This window comes from Venustampulla echinocandica (genome assembly GCF_003357145.1).
Source record: "Venustampulla echinocandica strain BP 5553 chromosome Unknown scaffold_0, whole genome shotgun sequence".
Taxonomy (NCBI): domain Eukaryota; kingdom Fungi; phylum Ascomycota; class Leotiomycetes; order Helotiales; family Pleuroascaceae; genus Venustampulla; species Venustampulla echinocandica.
This window is the reverse complement of record NW_022474205.1, coordinates 4,685,879-4,705,929: the sequence shown is the minus strand read 5'-3', so window position 1 is coordinate 4,705,929 and position 20,051 is coordinate 4,685,879. Positions and strand designations below refer to the sequence as shown.

At 47.9% G+C, this 20,051-nt stretch overlaps 5 protein-coding genes across 5 annotated transcripts; 2 read left to right on the top strand and 3 right to left on the bottom strand.

The window, feature by feature from the left end:
* Positions 1–8,873: 8,873 nt before the first annotated feature.
* Positions 8,874–12,198, top strand: BP5553_01461 (Uncharacterized protein; the record flags this gene model as incomplete). The annotated part of the gene is made up of 3 exons (XM_032010084.1): positions 8,874–11,511; positions 11,563–12,069; positions 12,125–12,198. The coding sequence occupies 3 exons, from the start codon at positions 8,874–8,876 to the stop codon at positions 12,196–12,198; spliced, it is 3,219 nt and encodes a 1,072-aa protein (XP_031874138.1).
* A 611-nt stretch (positions 12,199–12,809) lies between these two features.
* Positions 12,810–13,737, bottom strand: BP5553_01460 (uncharacterized protein; the record flags this gene model as incomplete). The annotated part of the gene is made up of 2 exons (XM_032010083.1): positions 12,810–12,984; positions 13,181–13,737. 2 exons carry the CDS (start codon positions 13,735–13,737, stop codon positions 12,810–12,812), a joined length of 732 nt encoding a protein of 243 aa, XP_031874137.1.
* A 375-nt stretch (positions 13,738–14,112) lies between these two features.
* Positions 14,113–14,550, bottom strand: BP5553_01459 (uncharacterized protein; the record flags this gene model as incomplete). Its single annotated transcript, XM_032010082.1, has 1 exon — positions 14,113–14,550. One exon carries the CDS (start codon positions 14,548–14,550, stop codon positions 14,113–14,115), a length of 438 nt encoding a protein of 145 aa, XP_031874136.1.
* A 466-nt stretch (positions 14,551–15,016) lies between these two features.
* Positions 15,017–17,713, bottom strand: BP5553_01458 (uncharacterized protein; the record flags this gene model as incomplete). The annotated part of the gene is made up of 7 exons (XM_032010081.1): positions 15,017–15,326; positions 15,382–15,499; positions 15,627–15,941; positions 15,988–16,142; positions 16,215–16,411; positions 16,459–17,102; positions 17,152–17,713. 7 exons carry the CDS (start codon positions 17,711–17,713, stop codon positions 15,017–15,019), a joined length of 2,301 nt encoding a protein of 766 aa, XP_031874135.1.
* Positions 17,714–18,211: 498 nt separating this feature from the next.
* BP5553_01457 (uncharacterized protein) lies at positions 18,212–18,665 on the top strand (the record flags this gene model as incomplete). The annotated part of the gene is made up of 3 exons (XM_032010080.1): positions 18,212–18,231; positions 18,296–18,523; positions 18,578–18,665. The coding sequence occupies 3 exons, from the start codon at positions 18,212–18,214 to the stop codon at positions 18,663–18,665; spliced, it is 336 nt and encodes a 111-aa protein (XP_031874134.1).
* Positions 18,666–20,051: the final 1,386 nt, after the last annotated feature.

Sequence of the window (20,051 nt, the reverse complement as noted above, 5' to 3'; positions counted from 1 at the left end):
TCTGAATTGAAGCTTCAGGCCAAGCAAGTCACGATCAAAAAGGGTTCCATACGCATCACCACGCTCTCCACCCAAACTCACCGCTGCTACACGTGCTGCAAATACCGTTTAGTATTGGCTGGCCGTTGCAAATACCAATCTGCCTGTAACTCTCACGCAACACAGTGTATGGACTGTACACTGCATTGTGTCCATGGGAGATTCCGGACTCCGGACGACATCTCAAGGGAACTCGACCTGCAAGCCATCAGGATGATCCAGAGCATCTGATGTCGAGGAGACTCTAGAGTTCTAAACAGAGCAGGAATGTCTCAATCATGGCTGGCAGCGGACCCTGGGGTTATTTCAGGGCCTGATTCAATAGTTGCAATCTCCAGCGACTCACGACTCGACGACACCTTCAAATGTGTCAAAGCCTCCGGGTCACTATCATTTCAGCGATTTATGTGCTAGCTACGCGGCAGGACAGCTCCAGATGCGACCTGGTGTCCCGTCCCGCGTAATGGTCCCAGTGCGGAATCCCGAGTAGTAGGGGGTTACGAGACTAATATCTGAAACTACCTGGTGTACGAAACGACTCCATTCTTTTATCTCCGGGAAATGCATCAAAAGTAGTGCAAAGCGAAACTAACTGCCTTGAAGACCGACCACCGTACTGCGTACCACGGCGTTTATTATTCATTTCCTCCTGTGGTCCTCGGTTTGTCCCACGTCCTGAGGCGAGCGCGGGCCGCCTATCAACAATACGGAATTTATCATAGGCAGATTATTGAGAGACATCAAACGCCCCCGATAGTCGGCGCGCTCCAAAGCCCATCCCTAATTGCTATTTGTATCCAAATTGGGTCCAGGATGCCACGGTTCATGGATGGCGCCATTGGGGAAGTCCCAATACGGCAAAGGGCTTGCCCCAACTCCTCGAAGCTGTTGGATCGTGGAGTCTCCATTTTTTTTTAATGTCAACCCCAAGCTCAAATGCTCCAGGCTCAAGCTTTGCTACCACGCTGCAACCGCATCAACAACCTTGAGAACGACCATTTATGGCCTCCTGCTCCGGGAACTTCCCGTTCAGCAGCATGCAAAGACATTTGGTGGCGGAGATCTCCAAAAATCCAGAAAAGCTTGTCCATCCACGCGAGTGCTGCAAAAGCTGCAATTTGGGCCTTTCAGATGTAGGTACGTTTTGCTGCACCCTGCTTGATGCAGACGGGATCGTGGATTGTGCATAAGCCATGCAGGAGGCACTCCCATAATGTGTTGACATCGCAAAGACCTCCTTGGGCGTTCCGACTTTTCCGGGTCCCCTAAACTCTAGATTCGCCTGAGCTAGCTATGCTATGCTGATATTTTTTGGCTGTCGTTCTGCTGTTGTGTTCCCATTCACTCCTTTGCAGTACTTGCATTCGTACATGTACAGTGCAGCACAATACTCTGATACTGTCCTTCCACCCAGCGGCGTCCAGCTGGCACCTGAGGAGCGGATATCGCCTTCAACCCCCAAACTTCCACTCCCACTCTTCCACCCCACGACTTCCAGCTCTGGCTCTGGCTGGCGCCCAAACCCTCAACTGCTCAACATCACGCGCTGATCTCTTGCGGCATTTACGCCGACAGTGCAGAGCGAATGCAGCCGCACACGCACACACGCCTTTTATTATTATTAACCTCCCAGCATCTCCGGCACCCAAATGATCGGGCCAATAACAGAAGCAGCGGTGAGTTTCAATCTTCGGCTCATCTCCGCCCACGAATCCCGAGAAAGACAGATGCGCAACAGCCTTGCGCAGCTGCATAACTACGAAGCACGACTTGAAAAGCTGCACGCCGCTCGTGTGCCCGTTGGCTGTTTTTGGCGCTCTCCGTACCACGGCTTAAGACGTTTCTTATTGGTGAAGGTGTTGGGCCTCGATACTCCGACTTTTCACTCTGCCTCGGGCTTACGTCCAGCTATCGCTTTATGGTGGGAATCCCCTAAGCCTTCGACCGATGAGATTTAGGAAGTGCAAATCTATTTTTATTTCTCTGCAGCCTCCCGCGCTCACGAATCGGCGTTAATCTGAAATACTTCGTATGTACATGTACATGTACATGTAGCTTCATGACCCGGGAGTCAACGGCTGCTGCTTATGGACAGGGAATTCCTGAGCTGTTGGATCTTTCCCCCATTTCCCGTTCACCACCAGTACTCCGTATTGTTATTGGCCCGCCCAGCTCAAGACCTCGCGTCGGGTTATACAATATCTAAATTCCCATCTCATAGGCCATGGTGCAGAGTTGCATGATGAAACCTCATATGGATGATACGGGGATTCGGGGAGCAAGTGCCGGGCATTGTTGGAATCCTTCGAGCCGCAAGTGCGGGAGGTCCACAGCGTCCCACGACTGTGTGCGTTTGCTTGATTACGCTGCAGGGCCTCCTGGAGACCTATCCGCACATCCTCTCTCGGGACAACCCAAGTTTATACTATCCAGTGATATATCAAGGAGCACGATGTGTTGTGTCCATGTGTTATACTGCACAGTAATCGGGTATTTGAGGGATGTACGTCCAGCTTGACATTCTGACTGGTTTATGTCAGACAATGCCAAGAGTATCAAATCCTCCGAATTCCTCGAGATGTTGTGCGTGTTGCACATCCTCCGTGTTCGTAACTTCAGGATTTGGACTTCAAGATGTTGATGAAGCGGCCATATGTCTAGTAAGTACGGTCTACTAGGCCGAATGGCATTGTCTTAGTTGATCATTTCCATAAATGTTTATTGGCGTCGTCGAATTATAGGGGGATACTATATTATTATTTTTAAACAACAGCTGCTAGCGAGAACTCTCGAGTCTTCATCAGGAAATATATCCTACCATCGACATGAAAAAACTTTGTTCCTGACATTCCGCCGCTCCCCTTCTTCCCGCCCGCCAAACAAATATCTCCTATCTCTAATACCACCGACATGCAAAACAAAACCAAACACCTCATACAAACATCTCACTCCAAGCAAATCTCATTCCCTACCCATCACGGAGAATCACCAGCACCGTTTCCTGCCAAGATGCCGAACCAAGACCCTCATCGCATGCCTGGCGATCTTCACTTAACCTCGGGTCTTGGCGCGGCTGTACCACGTACGCGCGAAAAGATTGTATGTCTTTGCCAAGATCTGGACGGCTGAGTGCGCTGGGCTGTGCTAGGCTGGGCGAGGAGGTACTGTTGATCGATGCATTTTGTTGATATGATACCGGGACTTGGCAGGCTTGGGCTACGACTTACGTGGAGATTTGCGCGTCCAACGGTTTTGGGGATTTCCCGGGTGGGATTCAAATGGGGAAGCTGGTGTAGACTCCTCGATCATGTCTCTCCTTCTACGGTAGTAAATGCGTCTCTATTCAACCTCCGATGCCGTGCTATAGTCCCAACGCTTTCCACAAGTTCCACAACAAAATCATCTGCAGAATGGCAGGGGAACAATATGTTGAACCCAAAACTCCCAAGGCTGTCATCAAGGGTGCCATCTACGGGTTGGCGTGCCATCATGTCTGGTATTGCGGATGCAAGGGAGAGATAGTGTCCGAACATGTGTTTCCAGTTTCCCCCCGGAGGTATCATCTTTCCCCATCTATCAACCTGCTCTAGCCTTATTGCTTGGTGTTTTCTTATTCACTACCATTTCAAATTGCATTTCAAATTAAAGTGGAATATGCCACCCTTTGGTAGAACGTCTCGATAAGAAGCTTTATGCAAGTGCTTAGATGATTATATACTATAATCATGATAGGATTGCTTAGTTTACGGGGGATAAGTGGTTTAGAAGGGATGTGTTGTGTATATAAGATATAGTGAGGTCTCTTGACAGTGTGAAGGTTCTTGACAGTATGAAGGGCATTGGCAGTGTGAAGGTACTTGACACAATGGGTGAACTCGACTCAAGTACAGCAGTGTTCTAGCGATCTCAGCACCAGACTTTGGCCTTAACCCTCAAGAAATGTGACCCTGCAGCACGACGATTTTGATTTTTAAGTTTTCATCTGCATGGTGTAGTCGGCAACCTGGAGAGATAACTAGCGATTAAAGTTGGCTTCTAGACAGATTATATTCTTTCTTAATACCTCGTGAATAAAGGTTTTGGTGTGTTGATTATAAGCTGTTGGGATCGAGAATTGCAGGAGGACAGCTGTAGGCGCTGCTTCGCTTTTACTAAATCGCAACTTCAAGCCAAACCCACAGGACGGAATACATCACTATGACGGCCGCCCCGTTGCGACTTTAAGTTTTCTAGGCTTGCTATATATTATCATCGCAGAAACTGTCCAAGCGCACTTTTATAATATTATAACGAAAAAACCAAAGTAATTATTTTTGACACACGGCATAAGGGAGGATATTGAGTTTCGGCAATGCCGAAAATCAGGAGTTTCAGGTGCGCGCTACATGTAGCAAAAATAGCCTACTTTTGCCCGTATATAATAAGAACTTCTCCTCCACCTCTATTACTAGAATCAATCAACTCTTTCTACCTGTTTTCAGTGCCTCCAGTTGTTTGGAGTGCTCTACTTATATACCCAGTCGGCAAGATGAAGATCCTGGCGGGACGTGTGCACGTTTAGCAAATGTAGGACACTCTGCACATTTCCTAGCGCGAGCTTTTTGAAATATTATTGTTATTTCAAACTATTGAATTGATGTTGTATCATCAATCTCTCCCAGGTCTATAATGACTGTTCCACTTTCCGACCTTAGTGTGGTATTCGGAGGTGCTAGGATGTTTGTTATAAGATAATCTTCAATATCGTACCACGTAAAGTGCTTGCGAATAGAGGCTTCCCACCCCTCCGAGTTCTCCTCCTCTGGTAGTTACGAGATCTTCGGCAATGAGAAATGCACATGAAGTGTAATATTCTAGCTCCTAGACATAGTTACGAGAATCTTTATATATATAGAGATACATAACAACATCAGTTGTATTCTTCTACTCAAATGTTTCCACAGATAATACCGCTATCCCACAGTTGGACTGCTGAGTATATCAGCAGACATATCTTTAGGAGCCAGGTTCCGTATAGATAAAACCAATCGCCCGTAGCGTACTCAAGCATCGAGCTTCGGCGCTTTGCCAGTGCTCGGGAGCTGTGCTTCCAGCACAGCGGTACGATGCCGGATGGGCTGTGGAGAAATGGTTCTCGGGGAGGCAAGTCGCGTGTGAGAGCGTCTAAAGGGTGCAGGATGTGCCCTCAAGGCCACGAGGGAGCAAAGCTCTGCTTTAAAGGCCCACTCGATGCCAAATCTGAGTCCAAGTATTTTTTTCAAAATAGCCCAGCGACCCGGAAACATGCTGTCCACGAACATTTCGATGTCGATCAACCATGGGTATATCTGGTGAAGTCCACATGCCCACATGGAAAGTTAGACAACTATGAGGAAGTTCAACGCCATGGCCAACCAGATACCTTCAAGCAGGCATTGAATGCTGTATCCAAGGAAGTCCGGGAAACCAACTGCTTCGAATATATATATTTTTTATGTTATAGAATACTAAGTGGTCTACGACTAAGTTCACGTCGTCTTACCGAGTCGCATGCCAAGTGAGGTGGACCGTAGCCGCTCGAACTAAAGTGGGTTTTGTTCCGTGATAGTCTAATCTTTTATATCTGATAAGGTATGCCCCGTAGCTTTTGCATGGCAAGGACCCACTCTCTGTTCGTGTTGGCTCTTGACTTCGCACTTAATAGACGTTCTGGGTTAGTGAAGCTGCGAGGGAGTGGGTATACCGGGTATAGCGAGAATACCATGTTGGGGCGGAGGAAGACAGCCAACAACATTAGAGTTACAAGGAGGGCGCTACGTTGGCTGCTTTATAATTCCTAAATAAGTTATGTTTAAGATGTAGATAGGAGGTGTTTTAAAAGCCTCATAACTAAAAAATATCTTAAGCGCTTTTCCCACATTTAACTTACCAAGAAAAGTTGATACATTTGATCGAGTGCCTCGTGTCCGCAATAAAATCCACTTCTCTATAAGCAGCCGGAAATCTTTGATTCGAAGTTCACCCAAGATGGCGGAACACAGATATCTAGCAAATCTAGATCCTCAATGGTTAAATGTTAGTTCACCTGCTAACCCTCATTAGCTACAGTCTACAACCACCCCCTAGGAACTAAAATCTGTGGGATGAAAAGGGAGCGTGATCCAATCACCCCTGAAGAAGGTCTTGATATTGTGGAATTTTCAGTTTAATCTCGAGCGAAGCACTCTATAACCACCTAGTCTTATATTCCAACCGCGGAATCCGGGCTTCCTCTGATCACATATATGCAGGGCAGTGGATACGTGTTCAGGGGCCTTGAGAACGGTTCGCCACCATTTCCCTGAAACCGGAATATAGCGTTGAAACAAAACGGGAATTAGATGACGGGACTTGTCGAGCGATGTCTCGAACTTTAAAGGCGAGCGTGGTGAACGTGGAGTACCGATTGGCACCTGAGCATCCATTTCCTTGCGGTCTGGAAGATTGCCAGGACGTTCTGCGTTAGGTGAGTAATTTCTGTGCCCCCAGTAGCAACTATACTAAGTCATCCAGGCCACAACCGCGGACGGGATAGCAAATCTCAAACAGACCTCCATAAAGTTTTTATCCTTGGTGGCACATCAGCTAGGGGGAACTTCGCCGCGGTATTATCTCACAAAGCAGTGCTAGAGAATATGAACCCGCCACTCACGGGCTTGGTTTTCATAGCCGCCAGTATATGCCATCCATACATTCGGCCAGAGAAGTACAAGGACCGTATCTTGAGTGTTGATGGAATCAACGATGCGCCTAGACTCACAAGAAAGAGTATTAATCACTTTTCTAGTAAAGCCGATTGCCCATCACGTCATTCGGTACGCATAGCTGATTAAATGCAGGCAAATATGGAGCTTCTCTAGGAGACAAACGGGTGTCGCCCCTGTTATATGGTTTCCATGACTGCTTAACCACAGAAGCATATTTCCAGATTTGCGGTTAGGATCCCAGACCCGATGAAATGCTTCTTCTATATGGGCAGATACTGGCAGAGAATAAGATTGGAACCAAGAAGAATGTCTATCCGGGCCTCCGCACGGATGGTGGACGACGTGCCCCGGTTTAGAAAGCGGCAAGACGTAGCTGAGAGATTTGCTTGCTGGTGTGGAATAGCTGCTAGAAGCGTGGCCGCCGGCAGATACCTACCTACTTTTATATGTTTGGCTTCTGGCAAGCGTAGGGACTAGGTCGAATTTAATGTTTTGTCTGTTAGTAGAAGTGCAAGCATTTTACGGAAGAGCAGTATGGCAACCCGGAAAATCAAACGGCTAGACCAATTCGGGAAAACTCAAGTGAAATATTAAGGAGGATGCAGTTCGGGTTTGTATGATTCGAACATATATGGCGTTTTTAAACAGGCATGGAACACCTAGACAACCCACTATAACCCGGACTGGGCCAATGTAGTTTACCTGCTTGGATGGGTGGCTTTAAGCTCCAATATATGTGCGAGGTCGAATAATCCATCGCCATCTCGTCGCTGCGGGGTCTCTGTAACTGGGACATTTGGGATCAGGCCGTAAACGACCAACGGGCAACGCCTGGATTTGCAAAAGCGATTGATATAGGTTGTTTATCGTACAGACTCCATCTGAAAGCCCCAATCTACCCAGACTCCCAAGACCCAATATTGCACTAGCATTCCATCCATGGTTGCATTTGCATCCTCGCCATCCTAGGCTATTATACAGGTTATATCGATGTGCTGGACATGTCTTCCGTCTCCGTGCTGCAAAATTTTCGTCTCCTTTTATATGAGCTGCTTGACTGCGCTAACGGCGAACGGGGCTGCGATGTATGTTAGCTAGCTATACAATGTATATAGACCTAGATGGACGTACATAGATACAGCAACACAGCTCCAACAAGGACTTTTTGGATTGTGAGGCTGGCCTCTAGCTCTTGGGCCTTCAATTCGGCGGCGGTGAGTTGGGGTGGTGCTGTGGCGCGGTTAGATTCCAGATAAGCTTATTTTCCATCGTGGGTGATCGCGGGCGGTAATTGAAGGAATACTCACGTCCTCCGAACATGTTTGTGGTGTTGATGTTGATGTGGGGATAGAGTACTTCGTAGCGCTGCGTGTATTTGTATATATCTTGGACAGGAGAAAGTCGCGACGTTATTTTTCGCCATCATCGGGATAAGCCGACCGAGACCGCCCCCGTTAGCGTGTGTAAGGGGCGGCTAAAAGCGGCATACCGAAAGTCACTTGCCTACATGGTTGTTTCTGCTTTAGAGAGGTTTGTTTACTTTCCAGTATTGTTTACTTTCTAGTTTCCATATAGAGATTAGTCCTTTTGGGATAATTAGTGTTTTTGTTTTAGCCCTTTTGATCTTTTGATCTACTTGAGTAAAGATATTCCGTAACAGAATTTGATAGTGCCGCTTTTACTCGATTAGGTCATAGTAATGTAGACCCCTGTTTTCGACCTGGTGGCGTTGGGGTCGGCACTTCCGCGCGTTGTGATTGGATGATTCGGCTATCAAAGCTCTGAACTTTTTTGATAACTCACCTCCCAGAATCGGACAATCACGAATACCTGGGGCGGTTTCGGGAATCTCAGAATCTTAGCTAGAAACACAATTATTCCCCCCTCAATCCTGACATCTTCAGCCTGCAGTTATTTAAATATTTCTGCAATCTCCTAAATTGATCGGGCTTGTAACATACCACGATGAGGGCCTGCTTATTACGTTGCTCCTAAACTGCCCGAACCCCACCTTGTCTGTGTACCAAGTACAAACACTTCATTCCGCAGATCGGCCATACACCGACTTTTTCTACCATATTAACGCTTCAACTTGCCAGATCCAACACAATGGCGGCTTTGTCGCTTGCTCTTCGAGTTCAGCTTCGAAAGGCAGCGACACAGGGTAGAAGTCCAGCACTTCAATGCCCGTCCCGGCTCGCGCGGCCATGGCTTCCCCGCCAGCCGTCGAGGTCTGCGATGACCTCTGGATCGTTGAGAATTGGAAGTCGTACTTACTACACCAGCTCTCCCAAGGATGAGACGAATACGACACCCTCCGTGGCAGTTTCTCATTCTGCCTATGCTCCCCTAGATACTTTCCCGCGCCGGCACATAGGTCCTACACCTGATTCGACCGAGCAGATGCTGAAGGCTTTGGATCCCCCGGTGAAGAGCCTGGACGAATTTGTCAAGCAGGTTCTGCCTAGCAGCATTTTGTCTTCCGCAGATCTCAGTATCCAAGCCGCGACAACCGGCGGACAGGAAGGTTTCACCGAGTCGGAATTGCTGGCACGGCTTCGATCAATTGCCTCAAACAACAAAATTATGCGGAGTTATATTGGCTGTGGATACGCGGGCACACGAGTACCAGAAGTTATAAAGAGAAATGTGCTGGAAAGTCCGGGGTGGTATACCAGTTACACCCCCTATCAGCCAGAGATCAGCCAGGGCCGGTTGGAATCGTTGTTGAATTTCCAGACACTTGTCTGCGATCTTACCGCCCTGCCAATTGCTAATGCTTCATTGCTGGACGAGGGAACTGCTGCTGCTGAGGCGATGACTCTGTCCCTAGCTGCACTTCCAGCGTCCAGGCAAAAGAGCGAGAACAAGACATTTTTCGTCAGTCATTTGGTTCATCCTCAAACTAAGGCTGTACTACAAAGCCGAGCAGATGGATTTGGTATCAAAATTGAAATAGGAGATGTCCTTGCAGATGGAGGCAGGCGTGTGAAGGAGCTTGGGAACGATCTCCTTGGAGTCCTTGTTCAATATCCAGATACTGAGGGAGGAGTTGAGGATTTCAGAGGTCTGGCTGATATTATCCACGAGCAAGGTGCAACATTCAGCGTTGCTACTGATCTTTTAGCTCTAACCGTCCTAACCCCACCCGGCGAGTTTGGTGCCGATATTGCCTTTGGAAATTCTCAGCGGTTTGGTGTGCCCTTCGGATATGGAGGCCCTCATGCTGCATTCTTCGCCGTGAGCGAAAAACACAAGAGGAAAATACCGGGACGTCTTATTGGAGTGTCGAAAGACAGATTGGGAGATGATGCAATGAGGTTGGCCCTTCAAACTCGAGAGCAACATATCCGAAGAGAAAAGGCTACTAGCAACGTTTGTACTGCACAGGCATTGCTTGCAAATATGAGCGCTTTCTATGCTGTTTACCATGGCCCTCAAGGGCTTAAGAGTATTGCAGAGAGAGCCATTCTTGGGGCACGAATCGTCGAGGAACGTGTGAGGGGATACGGATATGATACTGGCTCCAGAGGGAAAGGAGAAGATGGAAGAGTGCTTTTCGATACTGTGGTTGTTAATGTCGGCGAAAAATTGGCGGGTGCCATCATGGAGTTTTCGGCAGTGAAGTACGGTATCAACTTGCGGCTGCTTGATAACTCTCGGGTGGCGATCACCATTGACGAGACGGTCGATGCCCAAGACCTCGAAGATATCATAACGATTTTCAGGCACTTTGCCCCCAGTGAGATGAACCATGAGGGTATCGCTATCGATCAAATCATTGAGTCTCTGCCTGGAAAGGGGGAAATTACAATCCCGGGCCCATTCAAAAGAACCTCCAAATATCTCACTCATCCTGTTTTCAACTCCCATCACTCAGAGACCGAGCTTCTCCGCTATATCCATCATCTACAATCCAAAGATCTGTCGCTCACACACTCTATGATCCCCCTAGGATCATGCACCATGAAACTTAACGCTACGACAGAGATGGCGCCTATTACCTGGCCAGAATTCTCATCTATTCATCCTTTCGCTCCTGCTGACCAAGCCAAGGGCTACAAGATTATGATCGATGAGTTGGAGGCTGATCTGGCTACGATTACTGGGTTTGATGCTGTATCCGTCCAGCCGAACTCTGGAGCGCAAGGCGAGTTTGCGGGGCTCCGCGTCATTCGGAAGTATCTGGACCAGCAGCCGGGGAAGAGACGAGACATCTGTTTGATTCCAGTTTCTGCTCATGGAACAAACCCAGCTTCAGCGGCCATGGCTGGTATGCGGGTGGTGACTGTCAAATGCGATACAAAATCTGGAAATCTTGATATGGAGGATCTAACCGCCAAGTGTAAGAAGTATAGCGAGGAGTTGGGTGCGATAATGATCACATATCCTAGCACCTTCGGCGTCTTCGAACCTGAGGTCAAGGCTGTATGCGATGTAGTCCATCAACACGGCGGCCAGGTTTATATGGATGGTGCCAATATGAACGCACAGATTGGTTTATGTTCACCTGGTGAAATTGGCGCTGATGTGTGCCATTTGAATCTCCACAAGACGTTTTGTATTCCGCATGGCGGTGGAGGACCAGGAGTTGGCCCAATCGGTGTTAAGTCACACCTGGCACCATTCCTTCCAGGCCATCCTCTTATCGCGACTGGGGGCGACAAGGCCATCCCGCCTGTGAGTGCCGCTCCCTGGGGAAGTGCAAACATCCTGCCTATCAGCTGGGCTTACATCAAGATGATGGGTAAGTGACTCCTACATATATGTATATTTCCAATCTGCTAATGCCTTCTAGGTGGACGAGGATTAACTCATGCCACCAAAATCACCCTCCTGAACGCAAACTACATCATGTCCCGCCTCCGTCCATACTACCCAATCCTATACACCAACGACAACTCCCGCTGTGCCCATGAGTTCATCCTCGATGTCCGAGGTTTCAAAGCGACCTCAGGGATTGAAGCCATCGATATAGCGAAGCGTCTTCAAGACTACGGTTTCCACGCCCCAACTATGAGCTGGCCTGTGGCCAACACGCTCATGATTGAGCCTACCGAATCCGAGAGCAAAGAGGAATTAGATCGCTTCATAAACTCCCTGATCTCGATTCGAAAAGAGATACAAGCCGTGGAAGACGGCACTGCTCCGAGGGATGGTAATGTTCTGACGATGGCGCCCCATTCCCAGAAGGATCTCTTGATTGGCGAATGGAATCGCACATACACCAGGGAACAAGCTGCGTATCCATTGCCATGGCTGAAGGAGAAGAAATTCTGGCCTAGCGTTACAAGGCTGGATGATAGTAAGTCCCCGTCTCAGTCCCTTCACCTGATAACTTATTTTAACCCTTCCTATAGCATACGGCGACTTGAATCTCTTCTGCACCTGTAGCCCGGTAGACAGCATTGAGGATGGCGTTCATGGCATTTAAAACATCGCTTTATCCTGGCGCTAACATGCATCTGCATTTGCTCAATTGCACGTACAATAGAAGATTAGCTCGTTAGATAGCTAGCTAGGTTTAGCATAATTTCAACATTAGAAGGCGATGGGCGAAAGCTTTTGGTGGGTTTGCCAGGAATCCCATGGACGTTTCGAGCGTGGCGTTATTAGAGCTGTGTGCATGGCTTCAACTGCCATTATTAGATAGGAATGAATGGAATGTGTAATGAAATTGCTACACTTTGTCAAAATCCTGTCCTCAGAATTCAAATGGCAGATTTTGGTGTAAACCTCTTTTCGGCAGTACTGTAAGGCCGAATGGCTATTACATAGGTATAAATCTGATATCGTATTAATATCTTACTAGAATTTGAGATATTCAAGTCGTGTAAATATCTAACTGAAATGAAGATATTTACGCTATCTATTCTCTGGGTAAGGCTCGTGGGTTTATATTATTAAGTGAGATATACATGGGAAAATAGGCATCTAACGAAATGCACAAAAGTTTAATTAGAATTTGATAGTCCGTAAAGGGCAGAAGGCTCCTGTAGCTATGATTTTATAACCCATATAACCCATCCTCCAATCTAGGCCATTTTAATCTTTGATAGTTTCCTGCCTAATCTCCTCCAACTTCCTCTTCTGAATCCCGTGGCTATCAAAGTTCCCCTCATCTAGCCACTCTACAAGTGCCTTTTTAACACCAGCCTGCCACTCATCATCCAGGATACTGAACCAAGCTGTATCTCTTCGTCGACCTTTTACGATCATGCTACGTAGATATCAGAGATCAGCACGCAAGTTCATTCCGTGGCGATCTGTCTATGTCTGTCTGTTCCGTTCGGCAATGATGTGGTTTCCTAGCGATTGGGTTTCTGGGTGACCGCTAAGATGCTTTTCCACCCATCCACCAGCCTCAGTCCTAAAGGCAAAAAACCACACTTGACTAAAAGAAATGCAAAACTTACTGTTTCCTGAACTCCCCCTCGGCCACGAACCCCAACCTCTTCGCCGCCGCCTTGCTAGGGCCATTCAAGGCATTACACTTCCACTCGACCCTCGAATACCCCAGCACGTCAAACGAATACTGTAGCAGTAAGAACACAGCCTCCGTGGCAGCGGTGGTACGCTGAAGCTGCCGAGCGTAGGTTACATATCCGATTTCTATGCTGCGATGAGCGGGGACGATGGCGAGGAGGGTTGTGATCCCCACAGGGACTCCATCCGCAGTTCCGTCTTCCGGACGGAGGAGGATTACAAGTGGGAAGATGGCCCCCCCGTTGCAGAGGCTGCTGATATAGCTTGTGAAAGATTCGAGATCTGGATACGGACCCCCATGCATGTACGTCCAAAGTGCATCGTCTGGTGGACCGCAGAGACACTTAAAGAGCAATGGCGCGTCGGAGGGCGAGAGGGGACGAAGGGTTACGTGCTTGCCGTGGAGGATCGCGCTTGGTGATGCGGCATTAGGTGCTAGGGCTGGGCTACTGGATGTAACGGGTCCCACGGGTTGTGATTGTGACATGTTGAAGACTTCCGTGGATGTAGATAGGATTTAGGAAAATATATTTGAGAGTGAAGTGGTAAGGATTTATACTGGAAGGGAATACGAATAGTGTCACGGACTCAGGGGGTGAGTCATTAGGTGCAGAGATTAGCAACGGCGGGGGAATTCAATGAAGTTGTAAATTTCCATCATGTTGAAAAGGATGAGAATGTCCACCGCAAATTCCTGGTCTTCTGATGTAGATATATTGTACAAAAGTACTTTGTATCATGCTGGCTCCTGGTGGAGGGAGACTAATCACGTGATACTGTCCGCCTTTGTCCCTATCGTAAGTACTCAAAACAGAGATAAGTCATTCTATTATATCCATGAGGGTCACAACCAGACAGCTTCTTAAACCTGGTGCAGCTGCTTATCTAGGTCGAGCCACTGTGAAATATTGATAATACCCCACTCATTCTCTTCGATGTCTTCTCCATTATGTTTTAAAACCACGTAAGGTATCTCGGTATGCACCATTCGATTGATGAATCCACTCAGGCCTAGGACGATGCCAGATCGCACGGGGACGACTGTAAAAACGGCATTGAAACGGAATTCCGAATTTGAGAAGGCCACATACGCATCCAGCTGGACCATTGTGCCGGACTCATTCCGGTATGGATCGTGTGGTGGGTTTTCGAGATATTCGGCAAAGTTCTGCGGGAGATCACTCGGATCCCCATCAACGCCGGCGAGACGTAGGGAGCCCGACACCACGGGGAGAAATCTTTCAGTAATTACAGCGGGAATTTGAATTACCATCAGATCCTGGCGAGAACAAGCATGCATAACGTGCTCCTGATACTATGCTAGTGTCATATCGTCTTTAGCCTGGGATTCGAACCGGAGGCGGTGCTTTGCTCTGGGCGAGATGTCTGGTAGGGAGGCCTTGCGTTTGATCCGCTCGATAGTCGGGTCGGATATCTCAATTCTAGTGAGATATTCATACAACTTGAATATCTCAATTCTACTGAGACATTCATACAACTTGAATATCTCAATTCTAGTGAGCTATTCATATAGCTTGAATACCTTAATTCTAGTGAGATATTCGCGTGACTTGAATACCTCAATTTAAGCCCTCTTTCGTCTCTAGAGTCGCATGTGGAGGCTCAACGACTTTTGCGAATGATGTTCTAATCGGCCGCCCTTCAGCAGTAATAGATGACTTAGCGGCTGGTCTGGCTGAAAAACTAGGACGCTCTAAGAGAAATCTAATAACCCGCGCCTCGGATTGGTCGAAGAAGGCGAATTCTCAAATAGCCAATCGAAGCTCCACCGGCAGTTGCTGAAGGAACTTCTTAAGACCTTCCTGATGTGCTTTCGTTATCGGTGGTAAGATCATAATTTCTTTCTCCAGGGGCTGAAGCACCTGGGATGCTGTGGCGAGGACGATATTCCATGTTGTGTTGGAAGGGTCGAAGGTCTTTAGCTCTGGCGCATCTTGCCTAATCGCATCTACGATTTCCCGTATACCACCTACTACAAGAAGTTCCAAGGCCTGAGAACTTTCTGCGGGTTCCATGATATGCGGTGTAGACGTCATAGGATGGTGGACATGAACCCTGAAAAGGGAAGGTATTAGCAGTTGATACTTTTTTCGTGCTGGCTTTGACTCACTGTAGGGGAGGTGATATTGATAAGGATAACTTGACGAGAGATCCAAGCTTTGGTAACATGGATTTTAAAGTTGACGCACAAGCTAGACCGGGTTCGATAACTTCTAGCCCTACGCGGCCTAAATTATCGTTAGTGGAGCTCTAGTAGAATTTGGATATTACTCACTCGGAGACTTCGAGACACAAACGCTTCTGCCGCTTGTGAGGAGGTGAGAAGTTGGTTTTAGGGGCGGCGGTCTCCTTGACCTGGTCGATACTCCGTTATGCAACCGCCATGTGGTGCTGCGGCAGTGGTGGCGATCATCAAGAAGAGGAAGAAGACGAAGAGCAAGAAGAGGAAGAGGAAGTAGTCGGAGGGGAAGAGGAAGAAGAAGAGGAAGAAGAAGAGGAAGAGGAAGAGGAAGAGGAAGAGGAAGAGGAAGAAGAAGACAGGCAAGCAGCATGTTTGTAGACCCAGAGATGGTCCTTCCTCCTGAAACCACGGGTCGGGTCGTTGTTGCCATGAAAGCTGATGCTTTGGAGGGGGATGGCTTCGAGATACCGACACGGGGGTTCCTTTTACTTTTGCTTAATTTACTTTGCCCGGAAACTGAAACATGTTATTTACTTCGTACTTTTCCCGGGAACGGAAACACATTAGCTAGTCCTGTGCGGTACTTGGGACTAGGATCTGGGCGCCTGTAGGTGGGAATCCCGGCCTCTGGTCTCATCGGAGCTGAGCGACCTACTCCTCTGCACGCCAACCTAACGCCCTCCTCAAGACTTTTAGAAAATACATTCTCGTTGCAGCTAATTCTTGCACTCTCAGACCGGCCTTGTCAATACCCGACTCACGAGTATGAGACATATCCCGGGGTCGCGGGGCGTGTACTCGTCGCGAAAGCAGCTTTAGCTCTCCTCTCCGCCTCTGTCTTAGCATTCTTCGCCGGCTGCAGAGGCGCCTGCTGCGTCTCCCACTCCACATAGACCTTTTGTATGGCCTCCAATTCTCGCTTCAGATGATTCAACTGGGTCTGATAATCCTCAATAATCTGGAGGCGGTTAGCAGCGCCCGAGCCTTAGGGTGATATTTCCATACCTTCTTCGCCTGTCGAGTCATTTCCTCGTCCAAGCCATGTACGCTGTCTGAGCTGCTCTTTTCTATTTCGGCCTTTAACAATTTGGCTCGCTCTTGAACAGTAAGCATTCGCGCCCAGATCTCTTCGCCTCTTGCACCGAGTCCCGGGTCGCTAGCACCTTTTTCAAGGGCTTGCAATTTTGTCTTCAGGTCCTCTTCATCCCCTCCTAGTGCATACCCTCTATTCCGCAATAGCTGGACTCTTGCGGCTAACGCTAGACATCTCTGCTTGAGTACTCCATGTTTCCTTCTTGCATCCATAGCTCTTATGCTTGTTTTCGTATCATGATTTTGCAGCATCATTGATAGAGAGTTGTTGATTTCATGAAGTCGAGCATTGTAGTGTGCCAAATTCCGCTGTTGATTCTTTATCCTCTCTCCCAGCTGAGCGAAGCCAACACAGAGAACTGGGATGAATCCAGGCCCAGGCTTCTTTGATAGCGCCTCATCCCAGACTTTAGGGTCTTCATTAGGACCCGGTCGATAGAAAGGTACCATTCTGTCATCGACTTTGTTGTAGAAATAATACTGGAAGGCACAGTGCGGGCTAGCAGTATCCCATTTTTGGATAACGGTTGCGATTTGGTCTGTTACGCTCTTTTCACCTTTGATTGAATTAGTTAAGAAATATACGAAGGGGAAAAAGCGTCTTACGAGGATTTACTGCAGCATTAGGCTGCCATAAAGACCCGCCAAGTTGACTTTGGCCAAGCGGAGGTAGAGTTTGCTGCGCTGATTGGGAGAATAGACCGGGGCCTTGTTGCTGATTTGGTTGATTGCCAGACAGGTTACCGAATAATCCTCCAGTTTGCTGAGGCGGATTTTGTTGTTGACTCTGACCCATGCCACCAAACAATCCTCCACCTTGCGGCTGTTGCTGTTGTGTATTCTGACCTAGTCCGCCGAACAATCCTCCGCCTTGCGGCTGTTGTTGCTGTGTACTCTGGCCCAGGCCACCAAACAATCCTCCGCCTTGCTGCTGTTGCTGTGGCGGTTTCTGGCCTAGCCCACCGAACAATCCTCCACCTTGCGGTTGTTGCTGCTGCGTACTCTGGCCCAATCCACCGAATAAACCGCCCGTTTGCTGAGGGTTAGCTTGAGTGGAACTACCAAACAAGCCACCAGTCTGCTGTTGGTTTTGGTTATTCTGTCCAAGTCCACCAAATAAGCCCCCACCCGCTTGTTGACCCCCGGTTGTAGGTCCAAATAATGACATCTTGATATGCGGTGGCCCGACTCTTGCAGACAAGCCGCAAGTCGAGATGCGATATTCTGATGGATGTGTGAGATCTGCAGTTTATTCCGGATTTCGTAAGTTGGAAGGTATTTCGCTGCGTTGCTAGGTTTCGTTGAAGAACCGCGGTCGAATCTTGGAGGATTTCCAGGATCGTTATCTGGAGAGCAAGATATTTCGTAGCTATATCATGACGCAAATACGATAGGTAAGAAAGCAATGCTGAAAGGGATGTTGTAAGTTGGTAGGTTGCAAAACTGAGGACAAGGCGTGGTTGTTGTTGATGTGAAGTCGCTCCTCGATTTGTTGTCGCGAAGGTGAAGCTCTGGGCTCGCGCGTTCCCAAAAAATCCGTCGCTTGAAACCTCCAATCAGCGGAGCCGCGTTCCTGCTAAGCTGACCTCACGTCAACCAGCTCCGAACCTCGAACTATCAATTGAGTCTGCCACAAACCTCTTGACCCCTGGGTAAAGCTTCTACAATGTCGGGAAGACAGCCAAAGTAAGATATATACTTCTATAGTGGTCGATACTTGAGGCGCATCCGCTAACACACCATAAAACAGATTCAGTCAGACGACTCTGATCGATACGACCCCCCTCCCAGCAGACATCCCGCCCGTCACCGAGATTGGAACAAGTTCAGCACCTTTGTTGTCTGCCAGCTTCTTTATCGGAGCAAGATGCAGGCCCTACAATGATGATTTCATGCAATGCAAGGACCAGAATCCGGGCAGAGGAGAACTGGACTGTTTGAAGGAGGGTAGAAGGGTCACCAGATGTGCCAAGAGCGTGTAAGTACACCCTGGAGACTTAAAGCAGTATTCAATGGGGACCCCATATATAAGAATTGGGGCGGAGATGCAATGGGATAGTCCCATGCATTGCGCTGCGGAAACTACTACGAGTTTGAGAGGAGGATGTGGTGTTCCTTAGTAGACTCAAGAGCATGATGCTGATTTTCCATTGCCATTACAGGATAGAAGACGTGAATAAGCACTGCCTTACTGAATTCCGAAAGCATTGGACCTGTCTGGACAACAACAATCAACAACTGTGGCAATGCCGACCACACGAATGGAACCTCAACAAATGTGTCTTTGAGAATCTGGTCAGTCCCCCAATCATATCCGGAATATCAGGAATGGTAGCTCTTGCTAACGCCCTTGATTGTGCAGAAACTTGAAAAAGTCATACCAGACACACCTAAAAACGAAACTCCCGTGCACCTCCGGAAACACCAGATCTATTCACACCATGGCCCTTAAGACATCCCGGGATATTGGGAGTCGTTGAGGGTATTTTCTAGGAACTGCATGTATATAACATCAAAGAATAAGACTTCAATCACTAGTTCCCAACGTGATTCTGGCCTCTACATATTATCCCTGCGAAACTAGTTGAGATGGTAAATGGGTCAGAACGTCAAGTGATGGAATGGCTGGTAGAATTAACTATTGCCGAACGACTTTCGGGTTACGCCCCTTTCCAAGATGTATTGGATTATACAAATCAGGTAAGTTATTTGATTTGCTTAAGGGCTTGTATGCAGTCCTTTCAATACCGATATGCACTCCCTCCATGTTCTCTCTATCCTATGCTCAAACCAGCCCTTTCCTTTAAATTATCTTATTATGAAGATTTGGCCCTATAAAAACAACCGGCCGAACATAGCGAAACATCTCCTCCGGTAGATTGTACAAATGGACTTGTTAATGATCCCAAATTAATTATAGAAAGCCTCGCGACAGGGGGATTGTGTAGAGTAAGAATATTACTTAAGCACGGACATATAAGTGAGCGACAGTCAGAATTCACTATTCGGGTAGATCGTTTTACCATGGTTTAGCCCTTGCTTGCCTTATGCCCTCAAGCTTTTCAGATACCTCACCAAGTGCTTGCACTTCTACCTCGTTGGCTTAGCGCCATTCTACAAAATACAAATAACATCGGGGATCTTTCTCTGTGTCCATTGCTTTTCCTTACCTACTTACCTCTCTTTCGAGAGGGAATGCTGAGATTATGCCGGGGCTTTTTCTGTTCTTTCGCGACGGCCATCTACGCATTCACAAATTTTTGGACATCGATTACCCGTTAGGGTACAGGACTAGGATGAAACCATCTAAGCCGGCATTAGTCAAACTCTAAGTGTTGCTTGCAGCAACTCCGATGATTGTCGCCTGCAGAAATTGGTGCACTGAGTCTACTATACTGTCCCTTGTCTCTCCAAGAGGAGCGTATGGGTCATGCCTGGGAACTTTAATCGTCGTTCCTGGTACCGTCCTATATTTTACCTGGCTTGCCACAATCAATCGGCATCCG